Source organism: Hoplias malabaricus, chromosome 6 (assembly GCF_029633855.1).
Source record: "Hoplias malabaricus isolate fHopMal1 chromosome 6, fHopMal1.hap1, whole genome shotgun sequence".
Classification (NCBI taxonomy): domain Eukaryota; kingdom Metazoa; phylum Chordata; class Actinopteri; order Characiformes; family Erythrinidae; genus Hoplias; species Hoplias malabaricus.
The window spans coordinates 1,178,953-1,198,163 of NC_089805.1; the positions used below are offsets into that span (position 1 = coordinate 1,178,953).

Here is a 19,211-nt window from a genome sequence, read left to right on the forward strand (position 1 = left end):
TTTGCTAGAAAGAAGGTAGCAGATTTTAACAGCTTGAATGGCAGTTACCCGCGTACTTGTTGAGTGAGGAAAGCCACTCTGTGCATGGAACACTGCAGTTTAGCTTTATCAGGATATTAAAGTTGGCGTCCTGCTCCACCTTAAATTGTCCAGCAGGAAAAATCAAATAAGCAACAGGATGAACAAAATGACTGAATTGTGTGCTATATTTTAAGCAAGAACTTGCACAGTAAAAAATGCTGCACCTAATGCAGTGTTCAAATATTTTTATGCTGTAAAATGAATTAGGGCTAATATATGACACTTCATTTTATGACTCAGTCATTAACAGCAGTCGTGTTAGATGCAAAATATCAGCACTTCCTGATGCTCAAACCTATTCTCCATCGTTTAAAAATGACCAAATATTTCTACTTGTCCTCATTCTCTTCCCATCGCTCATAGAAGAATGACTCTTACCCCTCTTGGCTAAGTCACGCAGCATTAAAACATAGAATGGACTTCTGCTTCTTGACCAATTTAGTCCAGCTTAAAGCCACGGTCTGCTGCATGACCTATACGCCCACTCCAAACACATGCACACACAAATTGGGACAGCACTGACAGGGGGAACCTGCCCCAGCTCAGCCATGCGGACGTGACCTGGTAACAGGCCGGGCGTACGCCCATAAATTAGGGTGGGTAAGCGGAAGTAATGCCACAGGCGACACGTCTCATTAGCTTTCATGGTGAGGATGTCCAATTGCTTTAGTCTACTACTTGGCTTAAGCATCGTTCATGTTGAGTTGAGTCCTCAGCTAACCACAAGTAAGCACGGAAGGTGATAAGGGTCGGTAAGGTCACGTGGTCCTTTGAAACAACATTAAGAGTTGGTTAGGAGCGTGATGTGTACAAAAATGACAAAATACAGAACTAGGAAACTGCCTGCATGTGTTTTTTAAAGGCATGGGGCAGATTCTCACATTATTGCCTTATATATATATATATATATATATATATATATATATATATCATTGCTTGTGCACTGTTCCATTTCATTAAGCAAGTTCCTCCAAGTCCTGAGAAAAAGTGAGAAATGAAAATTCAGTTAAATAGACCACAACGCCAGAACAAAAAAATAAATAATAATAATGTTGGCATAATGCATTATGAATTTGGGTCTTCTCTGTTTTTTCTCTATGGTAAAATAATTTCCACTTTTGCAAATCACTTATTGTGGTGCAGAAATATATTTATAAAATGATACTTTTTCTTCTACATGCACTACATGGACATAAGTACACTATATGGACTATTGGGAAAGATGTTTGCCTTTTGGAGTGTGTCTGTGGGATTGAGAGCATGGCTGACAATCTTAGTTCATCCCAAAGGTGTTCAGTGGGTTAATGGTCAGGGCTCTGTGCAGGACAGTCAATGTTCTTCCACATCAAATGAGCCCAACCATGCTTTTATGGACCTTGCTTTGTGCAATGTGGCATAGTCATGCTGAAACTTAATAAAATACAATCGCCTTCCCCAATTTTTCCCACACAGTTTGAAGCATACAATCGTCCAAAATGTTACCCTTCGCAGGAACTAACATGCCTCCGTGTTTGAGGGAAACGCTGCACCGTAGTCTGTTTTCTCTAATGAAGCCACCGTGTTCAGTGTTAAAGCGTCTTCAGCCAATTAAGAGATTCTAATTCAACAATCATCGCCCTCCAAAAATACAAAGGTTAGCATTTTAACTTTATTTTTGTGATTGATAAACACTACTAATAAAATTATACAGCCATTTTGTTGATTTTACATGAATAATTTTATTTTCTATTAATTAATCCCTTCCTTAAGAGTCTTAAAAAGGGTCAATGCAATTAATCATGATTATTTGCAACAAATTTAGTGATTAACCAGTTTTTTAACCAGTTCCACAGCCCTGTTTTTAATATTTAGATGCAAATCCGTTGCCATCACTGACCGCCTGAGATTTGGAACCCACAGAACTCTCCAAATGCTTAGTTTCCTCCCTTGAGACGCTTTGTGAGACCTGAAGCACTGCCACCTTCAGTTGGTGCCTATGTGTGGGCCTTACTGGCTACAGTTTTGGCTTCTGTAATTGAAGAACATGCTCTGTTGGATTGAGAGCGGGTTCAGTGTCCGAGACTGACTTTGAAATTGAAGAATGTTCCATTTTTTCCTTAAGAAGCTCAGGGCTGGCTTTTGGCATATGTTTTGGTTCATTTATCCATCTGCACTGTGAAGCACCTTTCTGTAAGTTTTTGCAGCATTTGACTGAATCTGAGCATAAAGTATAGCGTTATACACTTCAGAATTCATCCTACTACTCGTGTCAGCAGTCATATCAGCAGTAAACACTGATGCCCCAGGTCCAATTTCTCATTCCATAAAACTGCCTCCACTGTGTTTGGCAGATTCCGTGGTATGTTTTGGATCATGGGCCCTTGTTTTTTCTTCTTCATACTGTTCTTAACACTTCCTTCTTCTACAACTTAATATTGCTTTTATATTCCAAAACTAGGCAGGATTTTCTAGATGTGTCTTGATTTTAAACTTCAATGTTTCACCTGCCTCTCTGAGTGTGTTTTGAACAGATGTTCTTCATCAGGGAAGGAATTCTGGGATGATCCACATTACTTCTATTTCTTGTTCTCTCAGTCCTTTTGGTGTTGCTGGACTTGCCAAAGCATTTAGTCTTTTTATGGAAGTAGCAAATAGTTGATTTGACCAATTCTATTGTCTTTTTTCAGCGTATTATTTCCCACCTACAATTAAATTTGGTGCTTTTCCACTACAGGCGAACCTGCTTGTCTCGGCTCGTCACTCCTTGTCCTTTTTGCTTTACCACTAGGAAAATCTGGTACATGGTCCCTGAAACCAGGTTCTGTTTTAGTCCCTGTCTGCTCAGGGTAAAGCGTTTTTGAGCTGCGTCGAGCCGGGGCAAGGTCAGGTGAGCCGATAATATGCAGTGAAAACGTACCTATTGATACCTCTAACATTCAGAGCTACTGAATGCATATTCAACATTTGGACTAAACTCTAGATCATTCATCACCGCAATTAGCCCTGGATTAATTAAAGAACAGGTTTATATAACGTTTATAACGTTTGAGCCTGTAAAAATGGAGGGACTATAATTAAAATGGCTGTGACTTCTATACACTTAATGGAGTATGTTTGTAAAACCCTTGAATAAAAGCTGTACACTTTAAGGCAGGGGTCAGGAACCTTTTTGGCCACATATTTTAAAATGTAATTCCGTGAGAGCCATACAATGTGTTTAAAACTAAATACAATTAAATGTGTGCATTTTATGTCAGACCAACACTTTTAAAATACAATAAGTCTCTGATTTCTTTGTTATGCCGTTGCTAAGCAATGAAGTACTTCTTACCATTAATGCGACTTCTGGTGCTGCATTAATTAATGCAACAGTCGCCTTGTTGGGTCCAAACACGGAGTTGCTGCTGACTAGCTCGCACACTGCAGAGAAGCTGCACATAGTTAGCTGAATACTTGATTAAAACGAGGGAAGCTTACTTCCCCTACAGTTGCAGTGTTTAACTCATTTTATAGCATTGTACTGAAACAAGTTGTGGGGGGGTGGTATTTCTACCCTCCTCCAAATGTTACATAGACTAGCTGCTACAGTGCTTAGCCCAGAATAGCAACAATAGATGCTCTAGTCTCACTTTTACAGGTCAGTGAAGAATCACAATCATTTTGCGGCTGTAATTTCAAAGTAAAAATAGTTCCTAACATTCCTTTAATCTCATCTCAATTTACATGTTTAAAGTTGTAAACATTGTGTCACTGTCCACATACCTCTGGACCCAACTGTACATCAAACTGTATTGATCAAAGTGACCGGAAATATTGGTGATCAGAAGTTGAGTAAAACCTTGTTTCATCCATTTATTTGATGAACCGATGTGTCGTCTGCTTCTCTTGCAGGTTTGTCCACACGGGACAGTACCCATTTTCCTGCTCAATCTGTGGGGACACCTTTCCACGCAGGAAGAGTCTACAGCTCCATTCACTCATTCACCAAGGTGTGTTGAGAAAGAGATCAATATTGAGTTTTTTTGTGAGAATAAACAAGGGAAGCTTAAAGAAACCCAGGGGTTATGTACGTAACGTGTTTGTTAAATGTGTGTCGAGGCGGAGTGAGAAAGGTAAGGCCTTTGTTGAGAGTTGAGGTGATGACTCAGTTTTTGTGGATGTGTTTGTTGTTTGTTTATGTGGTGGGAGAAATGCTGTGGAGTTTTCACATTCTTCATGCATGCTTATGTGCATGACTCAACCCAAGTGAACTGAAGCTGCTCTTTTTATACAAGGTCTGCTTATGACAGTTGCCCCACTCTGTCTATATCACGTCTAAAACAACACACCCAGAATATTCCTACCTGTTTTTTTTAGCATGAAGCATGATTTTTCACCTCCCCGAATGCCTGCTGTGCTGCCCTCATTCACATTTAGCAGAATTCATGCGACCTGGAACCCACCTTTCCTGACTTTCTTCAACGTGGAAGGGAAGTTAAGCAAAACTGAGGGAAAGCCTCCAACTCCACCTCATGCTTTTTGGCGTAATTGCATTAATAAACACAGACTTTCATTCTTGTCCAAAAAAATAAATCAGAATCACTCTGAGTACACAGTAGCGCTGGCAGAGGGAAAGATGAAAAGAAGACGTAGCAGAGCGGAAAACATGGAGTTGTCCCATGCCCCCTAGGCTGCGCTTGTCTTTGCTCTTGCTCAGTGCCGCCTGGCCTGCTCTGCTGTGCCTGATGGATCTGGACCCAGTGCCACTGCCTCTCCGCTTGGCCCATTAGCCACTGATTTATGTCGTCTCTGTCTTGCATTGTTACTGTTATTAAGGCACTTTGGTGCAGCACGAAACATCAGCGGGTGTCAGGCCAATGTAGCAATTGTAGGAAAATACTCTCAAATGGCAACGCCACTGGCTGCTGTCTTTCACACTGGCTAATGAAGGCATGTAGTTATATTTTATGTTTTGCATGGAATGTGTCATTACGTTGTTAAGATGGAGATTACGGAGTAATGAGGGCAATGGGAAGAGAAATAAACACGAGAACTTCATTTCTGTGTCAGGTCAACAGTTTTAAGTTTTTTAGATAAATAGGTGCTTCTACTGCTGTAATATATGAATTTTAAGGTGGTTTATACTTTCAATCCAAAATGATACATTGTTGATATGTTATATCTAGAGTTATTGCAGGACCTGACAGATAAATCAGTCGGCTGATAATATTGGCCGATATTAAGGTTCAAACCTGGAAATCCCACAAACAAAGCACTGATAATGTCTTTTTCAATGCTGTACAAGAAAACCCAAATGAGTATATGAGCCTCTTTGAACAAAAACAAAACATACTGTCAGGCACAACTGGGAAACGAAGACTAATTTATCACCTACTGACCCTCATAAACCCCTTTCACACACGCACGGTGAGGTTTATGTTACTTGAGTTTTTGGACCGTGGGACGATACCGGAGCACCCAGAGGAAACCCACGCGGACACAGGGAGAATACACCACACTCCTCACAGACAGTCACCCGGAGGGAACCCACGCAGACACAGGGAGAACACACCACACTCCTCACAGACAGTCACCCGGAGGAAACCCACGCAGACACAGGGAGAACACACCACACTCCTCACAGACAGTCACCCGGAGGAAACCCACGCAGACACAGAGAGAACACACCACACTCCTCACAGACAGTCACCCAGAGGAAACCCACGAGGACACGGAGAATACACCACACTCCTCACAGACAGTCACCCGGAGGAAACCCACGCAGACACAGAGAGAACACACCACACTCCTCACAGACAGTCACCCGGAGTAAACCCACGCAGACACAGGGAGAACACACCACACTCCTCACAGACAGTCACCCGGTGGAAACCCATGCAGACACAGAGAGAACACACCACACTCCTAACAGACAGTCACCTGGAGGAAACCCACACAGACACAGAGAGAACACACCACACTCCTCACAGACAGTCACCCGGAGGAAACCCACACAGACACAGAGAGAAAACACCACACTCCTCACAGACAGTCACCCGGAGGAAACCCACGCAGACACAGGGAGAACACACCACACTCCTCACAAACAGTCACCCGGAGGAAACCCACGCAGACACAGGGAGAACACACCACACTCCTCACAGGGAGAACACACCACACTCCTCACAAACAGTCACCCGGAGGAAACCCACGCAGACACAGGGAGAACACACCACACTCCTCACAGACAGTCACCCGGAGGAAACCCACGCAGACACAGGGAGAACACACCACACTCCTCACAGGGAGAACACACCACACTCCTCACAAACAGTCACCCGGAGGAAACCCACGCAGACACAGGGAGAACACACCACACTCCTCACAGACAGTCACCCAGAGTGGGACTTGAACCCACAACCTCCTTGTCCCTGAAACTGTGACACTGCAACACTACCTGCTGCGCCATACGTGTCAAATCAATTTCAAATCAATGAGCACCAAAATGTGTTTGAAAGCAGACTGATGCAGGCTTCTGCAGCTGCTCTTGGTCTTTATGTTTAGTCCACATCAGAAGTTAAATGGCACTGTTCACAGATGCCCCATGTCGCGCCCAGTAGTTCCGGGTAGGCTCATGTGCCGTAGTCCGGCAAATGTTTAAAAAAACCTTAGGCTCCTCAGAAAATAGAGACGACTTTGACCCTTCCCGTAGAGGGCGACGGTGTTCTTAGCCCACTCCAATTTATTGTCAGTGTGCACTCCCAAGTATTTGCTATCCTCCACAGTGTCCACACTGACCCCACTGATGGACATAAAGGTCACCGGTGCCTTATCCCTCCTCAGGTCTGATACAAATTCCTTTGTCTTTGTCATGTTGAGCTGTGGTTCAGCTCGCAGCATGCGATAAAGTCTTTCACCATCACCCTGTACTCATTCTCATCATCCTTGCTGATACATCCAACTATTTCAGCGGCATAAGAAAACTTCTGAAGGTGGCAGGTCTCTGCGCAGCAGCTGAAGTCTGTGGTGTGTAGGGTGAAGAGGGATGGAGAGAGGGCAGTTCTGCAGGCGTACATACTGTGTTCTGCCAGTCAGGTAGTGAACAATCCAGGACACGAGGGGGCATCTACTTGCATCAGTGTCAGCTTATCACCAAGAAGAGCAGGCTGAATGGTGTTGAATGCAATGGAGAAGTCAAAAAACAAGATCCTCACAGTGCTGGCGGGCTTGTCCAGGTGAGCGTAGATTTGGTTGAGCAGGTAGATGATGGCGTCTTCAACTCCTAGGCGGGGCTGAACTGGAGGGGGTCCAGAAGTGGCTGGATCAAGAGCCGGAGCGCCTAAAGACAAATGAGCTAACAGGTCAAACATAACAGCGCTGGGAACTGAGGTTCAAATCACACACTTTTAGAAGATAAAGCTTCATTTATGTGAGCACAAACTCAACTGGATGTCTTCGGGTGTTTTTGTCCGTTTTCAGCTTTGCTTCTCCCCTGAACTCTGCACCAAGCCATAAAATAACAGAAGAACACACTTTCTTAATTTTCTATGGAAGTCATGAAATGCTCACACAGCGTTCAGCTGTCTCCTTCAAATGAAAAGTAAAGTAAAAACCCACAAAAATGGAGATACAAAAAAAAAAAACATATATATGTATGTATTGACTATTCAAATGTGGAACATTTTAAAACATATGGCTAGAAAATAACATGGCTTTCGCAGCATAATACAAACATTATACCAACAGATATAATGTGGTAGTGTGTTGATGTAGGGATGCTTTGCAGCTTCAGGGCCTGGGGACATAACAAAATTGATGGAACCATTAATTCTGCTCTCTACAAGAAAATCCTGTAGAAGAATGACCAGCTGTCAGTTCGTGATCTGAAGCTAAAACACATGGATTCTGAAGCAAGACAGTGATTCAAAGCCAGAAAATATTAAAAGAACTCTGAATGGCAAAAAAAGAAACAGGAAGTTGAGGTTTCTACATTCTGACAATTAAGACTAATCACCAGGTATACGAGCATTTGTTAGTAGTTGCTAAATGTGGCACAGAATATGTTGTTACATTTTTTCCTTCAGTTTACTTTAAAAAAAATTTTCAGGTACAAAAATTTAGAATGTCAGGACAGTGTTACCTTCGTTCTGCTGTGCTTTTGTAATTTTGCATAAATTCAGCTTTAAATTTGTTGAAAAGAGTGGTTGCTGTTTTAGTTTCTGTTAAATACAAAAATCCCCTACAATTGATAATTGATGATATTATTTTATATAAAATTTTAATTATATTGCTTTTCTTGTGGTCATCACAACATCCCACGATGAACATTGTATTTTGAATCTTATGCAATCCTAATGTTAAAGTACATAGCTTGTAGTTACCCCTTATAATGAGTAAATTAAGGAAGTATATGGTGCACTCATTACTGACACAAATTGCCTGTTTAATCCCAGAGCAGTCACGTGATTATGCCCAATTCCAAGTGTTGGCTTGACCTTTGGAATGAATTGGAGAGGTATAGGTGCTCAGGAACCAATCATAACTTTAACTCCATCATATTCTCTCCAAAATGTGACTAGTATATGGCTCTAAAGAGGTGAAGCTGTACCCTGATTTTGGATGAACATCAATTGACTATTTGCAGTATTCTAAATGTTTTGTAATGTATTCTCTATAATTCCTCAGGAAAGCAGCCAGTTACCTGCCCAACCTGCTCTGACCAGTTCCCAGACCAAAATTCACTGGACACACACCGGCCACTCTGCAAGCTGAAGGAGCGTCGAGGTGGTGAGGTGGACACTTCTGTTTTAGGAATGGCCAAGAAAAATACCAGCAGAGGGGCAAAGCGAATAGGGAAGCTAATTTGTGACCTCTGTGGTCATCGTTGTGTTACACAAGAAGGACTGGACCTTCACAGACTCTCCCACTCTGGACAGACACCCTTGCGATGCCCACTGCTGCCTTGTAAGCGGCGCTTTACATCCAACTCTGCCCTGGAAGAACACATGCTCAGCCACGGCTCGATGACCACGAAACCTGAGGCTGTGGGTGCTGACACAAAGCCCCGCCCACACCACTGCCGACACTGTGAGAAAGGTTTCACCACTGCATCTTCACTCAATGTGCATCTACGGATACACACTGGAGAACGGCCCTTTCAGGTTAGAGGTTGAGGATGACACTGCGTGTCCGAAATTGGTGAAAACCCATTGTTGTTGCAGTCGTAGACTAAAGTGACAGAGGGGTGCTCTCTCTCCTCTTTGTACATCCATGGCTAACGTACCCTTGATCAAGGCAGCTAACCCCTTGACTGCTTATTTATTACTATGCAGCTGTCACAAACATGACAGAAAGGCAGGAGAATGGTTGAATATTGAATTACGCTTATCTGTCACACAATTATGCTTTAAAATAATTTGCACATTGTGCAATGACGGTAAAATTTTATTGTAATTGTATTAAATTTTTTGTTTGAATTTAAATGCTGTAAATTGCACCCATTGTCGAAATGCTGAATTTTATAATCTCCACTTCTTCTATCTCAGCTTTGTCTGCATCCTCTTTAACCCCCTTTACTCTCTTTTAGTGTGGTCAGTGTGGAAAACGATTCCGGCAGATCCCTCACCTCCGGGACCATGAGCGTCTTCACATGGGCACGAAGCCCTTTGTGTGCAGCGTGTGTGACCGTTCCTTCTTGCTGGCCGCACGCTTGGCTGAACACGCCCGTACCCACAGCGGAGAAAAGCCCTACCAGTGCCCGGTGTGCCACCGTGCCTTCCGCTCTCTCTCCAACCTGGGCAAACACCGCAAGACACATGGCTTGATTGTAGGCAGCGAGCCCAATACTGCTACAGTGGAGCTGGCTAGTGCAGCCCAGCAGCCCAGGGTGGGGTCAGAGTCCACAGGATCGGCTGCTCTCCACACCATTTTGTTGGTCCAAACACCAGAGACCGGGCCTCGAGATACATGCCCTAATTCTGCTCACAATGCCACTACTTCGCCTCCTCCTCTGGTCTTTCTGCAGCCTGTGGTTGAGGAGGAAGAGCAAGAGGTTTTGGCCAATGTCTTCCATCATGCTATAGAGGTAGTGGTAACCGAGAACAGTGAGTAGTGTGTCATGGGCAGAGTGGAGATCTTAGCCATCTAAAACACCTCTAGATTCTAAGGGATGGAGTACTGTTGCTGGTTCAGGTTAATCTTTGTGCTTTTACACTGATCAAACCATAACATTATGGCCACCTCCTTGTTTTTACACTTATTATCCATTTAAGAGTCTTAGCATCCTTCCACCCTGCCCTTCAGTGGTCAGGACACCCCCCCCCCCCATGGGACCCTTACAGAGCATGATGTGGTAGGTGAATCATTAACAGCGCTGCAGTGACACTGACGTTGTGGTGCTGTTTAATGCACTGATAATGCAGTGTACTGCAGTGATACAAGTGGAACAGACACGGCATGGCTGCTTGAGTTTTTAAAGCTTTCAGTGTCGCTGCTCAACTGAGAATATTTCACCAACCAAAAATATCCAGCCAACAGCGTATTGTGGGCAGGGTCCTGTGTCCACTAATGAAGGACTAAAGGATGACCCATCATCTAATGTCTTTGACCTTACATCTACAAGGTGGACCAAGGAATAGGTGTGTCTAACAGAGTGGACACAGGGTGTAAAAACTCCAGCAGCACTGCTGTGTCTGATCCACTCTACACCAGCACAACACACACTAACACACCACCACCACGTCAGTGTCACTGCAGCGCTGAGAATGATCCACCACCACATCACACCTGCTCTGTGGGGGTCTTCTAGGGGACCTGACTATTGAAGAACAGGGTGAAAGATAGCAAACAAAATACGCAGAGCAAGAGATGGACTAGAGTCTGTAATTGTAGAACGACAAAGTGCTTCTGTGTGGTCAGTGGAGCTGAGAGAATGGACTGTGAGTGTAGAAACGAAGAGGTGGTCGTAGTGTTTTGGACTGTATGGAGAAAATGGAGGGTAAAACATTGCTTGAGTCGTTGTGGGATTAGAATACTGTTGGCAGTAGAGATTTGCAGTTAAGTAACACTTAACATGTTCTTAAATCTACATGACACCTGCATAATCCTTTAATGATCCTTTAATAATCTACATAAACATCTGTAAAGGCTTCACCCACAAACAGCAGTTATCACATTATTAATCATGACTAATGCTTACTGCAATAAGACGATAATGTTCGTGTGCCTTTAACTTAGTTGTCAGGTGTTGTAGCCTAATGAATGATGAACTAAAGCATGGTTTGTTTTGTTTTATTGGAAATGGAAGGAAATCACTGTACATTGACTTACACAAACCGTGAGGCCATGGGCGGAAAATGTGAGAGAAATGCATGAGTACATCATAATAATAAGGGACTAAGCAGGTCAATGAAATGTCATTATATTAGAATGTAGAAAACCTGAAATCCTTCAATGCAGTTTAGGAAAGTGAGTCAGAATATGAAAAAAATATATATTATATGAAGGCTTCAGTGTATGCATAATAAGTATTATTAAAGGAGCAATCTGTAATACTGACAGCAAGCGTTTAAAATGGGAACTGAATTATAGATTCATGAAAGTTAAGAGAGTTTCAGCCCTCCTTCCTTTCCTCCTCAGATGAGAAGCTCATGCTGTTTGTCAGGTTGAGGAAAACTGAACCTGCACAAATTAATGCAAGAGGATAATAAGAACTTTGGAACTTAATATCTAAAAAGAAAGTGCCATAATCAAACTTTTTACAAAGTCGTTTTGTCTACCCGTGCTAGCGAAAGGCACAAAGTGAAAGAGACCTTCATTCATCATCATTGTCTGAAACCGCTTATTCAGTTCAGGGTCGCAGTGGGTCAGGAGCTTGCGCGGAATCACCAGGCGCAAGGCTGTAACACACCCTGGAAGAAGCACAAGTCCTTCGCAGGGTGACACACACTCACTCACACCTATGGACACCAATTCACCTACCAACATGTGTTTTTGGACCGTGGGAGGAAACCGGAGCACCCGGAGGAAACCCACACAGACACAGGGAGAACACACCACACTCCTCACAGACAGTCACCCGGAGGAAACCCACACAGGCACAGGGAGAACACACCACACTCCTCGCAGACAGTCACCCGGAGGAAACCCATGCAGACACAGAGAGAACACACCACACTCCTCACAGACAGTCACCCGGAGGAAACCCACGCAGACACAGGGAGAACACACCACACTCCTCACAGACAGTCACCCGGAGGAAACCCACGCAGACACAGGGAGAACACACCACACTCCTCACAGACAGTCACCCGGAGGAAACCCACACAGACACAGGGAGAACACACCACACTCCTCACAGACAGTCACCCGGAGGAAACCCACGCAGACACAGGGAGAACACACCACACTCCTCACAGACAGTCACCCGGAGGAAACCCACACAGACACAGAGAGAACACACCACACTCCTCAAAAAATTTGGTCCCACATTAAATTAATCCGTTTAAATTCATCAGAGGCTAATATTGGCATTGTTCGCCAGCTTCTTAGTGAAATTCCCAGTTCCACTTTAAATAAGCGGTTGAATATATCTTTTGAAGCACTTAGTCCTCGTTTTCTTTGTTTAAAACGCACAAACCACTGAGTTTACACCTTTAATCTATACATAGGCATCTGTACTTTTATAGTTTTTTGTAAATGACTTGCTGTTATCTGTTCAGGTGAATATTAGCCAACTCTGCATCGGTCTTATAGTCTTGCTAGGCTTGAAGCTGTCTCCATTGTTCAAATACATCACCACTCTTTCCTCTCATTTTACTCCATCTGTGGTTATGGATATGTAAGGTCAGTATGCTGGCAGATTTTTAGGTCCAGTAGAATCTCATGTATCTCTGTTCACTTTCTTTCTTCACTGGCTGCGGTACAGTGTTTTTATCTGCCATTGTGTGTTATACCTGGCAACCCAGACTGTTTCAAATTTGTGATCACTGGCCAAAGCACCAATAGAGTTCCAGTAAAGGAAAAATAACACACTGGCTGTAGCACTGCTCTCAGAGATGCCAGGGGTTCAGCTTAATGTTTCCTTAATCTTTGATGACACACCCTGGTACAGTAAATATATTGCATATTTTACTTTTAATGATTTTGAAAATTATAGGCAGACATGGAAATTCAGGATACAGTCAGGCAAAATCTAAACTCCAGAAGCTCTATGAAGCTCCTTTTCCCCCGTTTTGCTCTGTTATCTTTGGTTCTTACAGTGTCTCTGCACTGGGTCATTTCCTTCAATATGATGTAATAATAATAATAATTATAATAATAACAATAGTACTGTATAATATTTTAAAAGTTCTCTGTGCTAACCAGTGCTGGAGAGTGAGGGACAGAGGAATATTTTAATCACAGTTCTTGATTTTTATTAAAAATGTCATTTTCACAATAATACGTAATAATTTCGTACGTATACGTAGTAATACGTATAAAATACGTATTAAACATATCCATCCATCAAAATGTACAGGAATACCTGTGTTCAGAGTGTTTGTATTGGCAGAATTAATATATTTAAAGTAATGATTGCATAGCCTCGGAGACAATCACACTCTTAAAATCAAAAGTGCTACAGAAGGTTTTTTGAGCGATGCCATAGAAGAACCACTTTTGGTTCCATAAAACCCACGGCTAAAAAGCTTGCATTGGATCACACAATGCTTTGCACATGAAGACAAAAGGTTCAGAGCTTTCAGGCACTTTTAATAAAATCTTCCTCTGGAGTCGTAACAAAGGGTAACTAAGTAGCTTTCATGTAGTTAACTGTTTTATGACGTTTCAGAAAAGAGAACAGCATCAGCCTAATTTCAACTGGTTTAATTTAATCAATGCGTCAATTAAACCGTTTCTTTATATCAGCTCCTGGCAATCATAATGACCCGAGACAATAGAAGACAGGGTTCTGGGGTTCTGTCCGGTCCGGTTTGACTGAGGGAGGCGGACGCAAACGCTATAACACAGCGCTGTTATTCAGAATACAGACAAAGAACAGAGACATAACACATTCTTTAACAGACACTAAAACCAAGACCTAGACATGGATATTTACATAGAGAGATCTAGATTGAGAAACGGGTGCAGAGAGGTCTTATACTAGAGAGACAGATACAAAGAAACCTGGACTAGAGATAGGGAAACTTAGATACAGATAGATGAGACAGATACTTATACTAAAGAGAGAGGGAATTACTGATTAGAAAGTGTCACGTCCTTGTTCTGTGTTGTCTGTTGTCCCTGTCATGTGCTCACGTAGCACATGGCTCTGTTTGTTATTGTTCATTTCTCCGCCCTAGTCCCACCTTTGTTCCTGCTCCGGGTGACTGTCTGTGAGGAGTGTGGTGTGTTCTCTCTGTGTCTGCGTGGGTTTCCTCCGGGTGACTGTCTGTGAGGAGTGTGGTGTGTTCTCTCTGTGTCTGCGTGGGTTTCCTCCGGGTGACTGTCTGTGAGGAGTGTGGTGTGTTCTCCCTGTGTCTGCGTGGGTTTCCTCCGGGTGACTGTCTGTGAGGAGTGTGGTGTGTTCTCTCTGTGTCTGCGTGGGTTTACTCAGGGTGACTGTCTCTGAGGAGTGTGGTGTGTTCTCTCTGTGTCTGCGTGGGTTTCCTCCGGGTGACTGTCTGTGAGGAGTGTGGTGTGTTCTCCCTGTGTCTGCGTGGGTTTCCTCCGGGTGACTGTCTGTGAGGAGTGTGGTGTGTTCTTCCTGTGTCTGCGTGGGTTTCCTCCGGGTGACTGTCTGTGAGGAGTGTGGTGTGTTCTCTCTGTGTCTGCGTGGGTTTCCTCCGGGTGACTGTCTGTGAGGAGTGTGGTGTGTTCTCCCTGTGTCTGCGTGGGTTTCCTCCGGGTGACTGTCTGTGAGGAGTGTGGTGTGTTCTCTCTGTGTCTGCGTGGGTTTACTCCGGGTGACTGTCTCTGAGGAGTGTGGTGTGTTCTCTCTGTGTCTGCGTGGGTTTCCTCCGGGTGACTGTCTGTGAGGAGTGTGGTGTGTTCTCCCTGTGTCTGCGTGGGTTTCCTCCGGGTGACTGTCTGTGAGGAGTGTGGTGTGTTCTTCCTGTGTCTGCGTGGGTTTCCTCCGGGTGACTGTCTGTGAGGAGTGTGGTGTGTTCTCCCCGTGTCTACGTGGGTTTCCTCCAGGTGACTGTCTGTTTAGCTCTCCCTGTCTAGTATTGTATTGTTTCGTTTCCTATCATCATTTTGCCCAGTCTAGTCTGTCTCTGCTATTCCTGGTTTCGTTTCATTTCGTCGTTTCCTTTGTTTTGTAGTCCTAGTTTGTGTTTGCTTTGTTATCCTTTTTGTAAATAAAAGTAACTGTGTTTTAGTGTGTGCGTCCGTCTCCGTCAGTCCGCCCCGCGTTTCCTGACAGAAAGATAGGGGAACACTAACATTAGAGAGAGAGGGAAGTAATAACAGACTAGAGAGAGATAGAGAAATACTAATATTAGAGAGAGAGAGACAAACACAAATCAAAGGACCACATGACGCACAATGTCCACCAAAGGAACTCTGACACATAGGAACACCTGTGACTGATAACAAGGGGGCAGGGCTACAAAGGAGGCACCATGAGGGTGGAGCTAATGCAGAGACGAGGGAGACAGGAACAAAAACAAAACAAAGAGCCATGTGCTTCTACGCACACGACAAGCAAAGGAAACAATGACAGCAATTCAGGTTCACAGTGTGTACATTATCAAAGGTGCAGAACTTAATTAAAATGTCTCTTGCAGGTACTGTATGTCATTCAGGATACGTCTGAGTAGACGGTCCTTGAATGTATTTATACTGTATACATTAACTTTGTCTCTCTAATAGTTTGCAGTATGTAACCGTCGGCCTGCAAGAATTTAATTGGTTTTATTGGCAGGAAGATAAAGAGGAGTCAATTGGGAGTGCTTAATCTGCATTGTTTTTTTGTAAATCTATATTACTCAGCCCAATATATCACTTGTCAATTATCTTTGTTGGGTTTTCATTGTAATCTGCTGGAAGGATCCCTGACATTTGAACGTTAAAAACAAAATGTCTTCTATGACAAAGTGTCTTAGTCCTAGGTGTTGCAGCCAGCCTTTCTTCCTGTACTCATCCGATCATTTCACCTTGGATATTGGCTGATTGGGGAGATTGTTTTTTGTGGGGGTGGGGGTGGGTTAATTATGGGATGGCTGTGTCTATATATGGACGGTTGGCAGCTGTTTTAGAGAGCCAGCCAAAGCCTAATGGTGTCAATCTCGCCAGCCTTTTCCTTCTACTAATGCCCAGCACACTGACCTTAAAGTGCTGCAGATGCTGGATTTAGCAAGCCCCTTGCTAGTGTCCAAGTTCAGGTCTGCAATGCAGAGGGGAAAAAAAGAGAGAGAGAGGTATAAAAGAGATGGAGGGAGGGCTTTTCAACTGGGCAATGACACCATCCAACAAAACCCTGAGGCACCAAGGAGGCTCCAACGTTTATTACCGGCACATCACTGTAGTCAAACAGCATTATTTGAAACTGTTATAGTCCGACGAGGACCATTTCAGTCGTCCAGCCAAATTGCACACGCCATTTTCATCCCTTTCAAACTGTTCTGAGGACTCGCCTCAGGGGAGTGAGGCAGGCTGTTACCTTGTGCTATTAGAAACATTTATCCACGCTAACATTTATGCTAAATGGAAAAGCTGATTCTTGTAAATCTGGGACTGTGTGTGTGTCTGTCTCTCATTCTTCCAAAGCTCTATATACATTGGTTGTACGCTCGTGTTTGTTCTGTTGCATTGTAGGTTGTGTTGCTGGAGTCCCCATGATGGCCGCTGATGTGATGGAAGTGACAGGAGGCGAGCAGCAAGGGAGGAGACACGAGTGACACTTGTTTAGACTGAAGGAAGGCTGAGGGTAAATAGGTGAGACAGAGTGTTTAACCTCGGCTCGGGCCGCTAGGCTTCAGCGGCAGCACATCACATGTGTGGCTGCTCCAATGTCAGGTTGGATGTGTTGCGAACTTGGGCTGGGTGAATGACACACTTCAACATTTGTCGTTAACATTTTTGAGAGGTTTCCACTTCAGTAAATAGGTGGAGTACAGGAATAAATAAGGCACAACCGGGAGTGTCGCTGTCACGGTGTGTGAGGAGTGTTCGTCCAGTGTTCATGTAAGTTTCCTCTTTGTGTGAGTGAATGTTTGAGTATGAGTCACCCTTCAAAGGACTGGTGCCCCCTCCAGGGTGTGCTCCTGTCTTGCGCCCAGTGATTCCGGGTAGGCTCCAGACCCACACAGCCCTGAATTGGATAAGCAGTTACAGACAGTGAATAAATGAATATTCATGGTGCAAAATTTCAGTGGTCATTAGATTGAAAGGCTCTTTTATTGCGATTGCAACATTAAATTAGAACAATTACAAGAACTGTTCTGTTAGTCGATGCTTATTAATGTTGTGGAAGGAGATCAAAAATAACAACCAACATTAATAAACTATTCCTTAGGAAATTTACAAATCCATAACTAAAGTGTAATTCATTCTCTTTTTATGAGTAGTGCAATACCCTTAGGAACTGCTTATTAATGCTATAGCTCAGAAAAAAAGATCCAGGGATCCGGGGTTGTGGGTTCGAGTCCCGCTCCAGTTGAATGTGAGAAGTTTGGTGTGTTCTCCCTGTGTCCGCGTGGGTTTCCTCCGGATGCTCCAGTTTCCTCCCACGGTCCAAAAGCACACGTTGGTAGGTGGATTAGCGAATCAAAAAGTGTCCATAGGTGTGTGTATGTGTGTGGGTGTGTGTGTGTGTCGTCCTGTGAAGTATTGCCGCCCCCTCCAGGGTGTGTTCCTGCCTTGCGCCCAGTGATTCTGAGTAGGCTCCGGACCCACCGCCGCCCTGAACTGGATACAGACAATGACTGAATAAATACAGTTAATGTCCTATTTAAAGAATCTTAAAATACATTATATAAGTCAGTTTTACTTTACATATTTGTAAGTGCTTGCAACTGATATATTACTATTAAATAAGTACTGGTTAATAATTTGTTATTAGTTAATTAACTGCTTGCTAAAAGTTGCTAAAAGTAGCTAGTGCCTACACTCTGCTTCTCTATGTTTAGTCTTCACCCGAGACAGGACTAAATGACTAATTCATAAAGATCTGAGAGTTCTGCACGAATCATATCTCTGTAGCAGCTCTGAAAAATACACCACTCTTACACCATTAAGACATTTATTGAATCACAGCACCTTAATGTCTATTCTGTAACAGACTAGTATCTAGCGTAAGGATTAAGAAAGGTCTTCATTTGCTCCCAGAAAGAACTCAGGCACAGCTGCATTTTGAATCATCTGAAGCTGTTTCATTGTCTTTTTGTGGAAGTCTCGTTAAGACATCAGCAAATCCAGAAAGAGGCTGTTAGAAGCCAATAAACTCAAACAGCTTTTGGCCAGCACCGTCAGTGACAGTAACAAGTACCGCAGCTTTAGAAATGAGATTAGCATAGACAACTTCCAAGAGAAAAGCAGAACACAGAGATACACACCAATGGCAAAGCAACTCCCTCTCCAGGGTCTTGGGCTAAGAGACGGACTCATAAAGAAATCACGCTTCTCTTTAATGGTCTCGATCTGAAATGTTCTCCGTTGTGAGACAAAACCTCACGTTCAACATCAGCCCTTGAGCTCTTTACCGTGAAGGTTTCATTCCATTTCTTGAAAATGCACTAAAAAGGAAACCCATAAAAATGCAACGATATGAAGATTTTTGTTTACATACGTTTCTGTAAAAAAAGGGTGAACATTTTTAAAATAATAATAAAAAAAGATTGTGAATATTCAAATTTCACTCGAGTTCATTATACACTGAACGATCACTGGATTAGGAACACCTACCTTATATTTACAGCTCCACTGACCCCACAGGAGCACTTTGTAGTTCTACAATTAAAGACTGAATTCTATCTGCTTCTCTGCATCGTTCATCCTCTTTTCACCCTGCTCTTCAATGGTCAGGACCACAACAGGGTGGGTACAGTATGACTTCGGTGGTGGATCATTCTCAGCTGCAGTGACACTGACTTGGTGGTGGTGGTTGTGTTAGTGTGTGTTGCACCAGTACGGCTGGATCAGACACAGCAGGGCTGTTAGAGTTTTTAAAGCCTTCATTGTCACTGCTC

The 19,211-nt window shown here is 43.4% G+C and overlaps 1 protein-coding gene across 4 annotated transcripts in view; it reads left to right on the forward strand.

Annotated features, from left to right (window-relative positions):
• The window catches only part of LOC136699308 (oocyte zinc finger protein XlCOF6-like), a 42,628-nt gene extending 25,701 nt beyond the window's left edge, over nucleotides 1–16,927 (forward strand). Inside the window, exons 5-9 of one of the 4 annotated variants that reach the window (XM_066673921.1) lie at nucleotides 3,952–4,049; nucleotides 8,725–8,826; nucleotides 8,941–9,200; nucleotides 9,626–10,142; nucleotides 16,840–16,927. In XM_066673921.1, the coding sequence (XP_066530018.1) occupies nucleotides 3,952–4,049; nucleotides 8,725–8,826; nucleotides 8,941–9,200; nucleotides 9,626–10,142; nucleotides 16,840–16,922 (1,060 nt within the window). In that variant the 3' untranslated portion in view covers nucleotides 16,923–16,927. Of the gene's footprint in view, nucleotides 1–3,951; nucleotides 4,050–8,724; nucleotides 9,201–9,625; nucleotides 11,960–16,839 lie in introns of those variants that run through there. The other 3 variants (XM_066673918.1, XM_066673920.1, XM_066673919.1) reach the window with 3 other exon arrangements.
• Nucleotides 16,928–19,211: the final 2,284 nt, after the last annotated feature.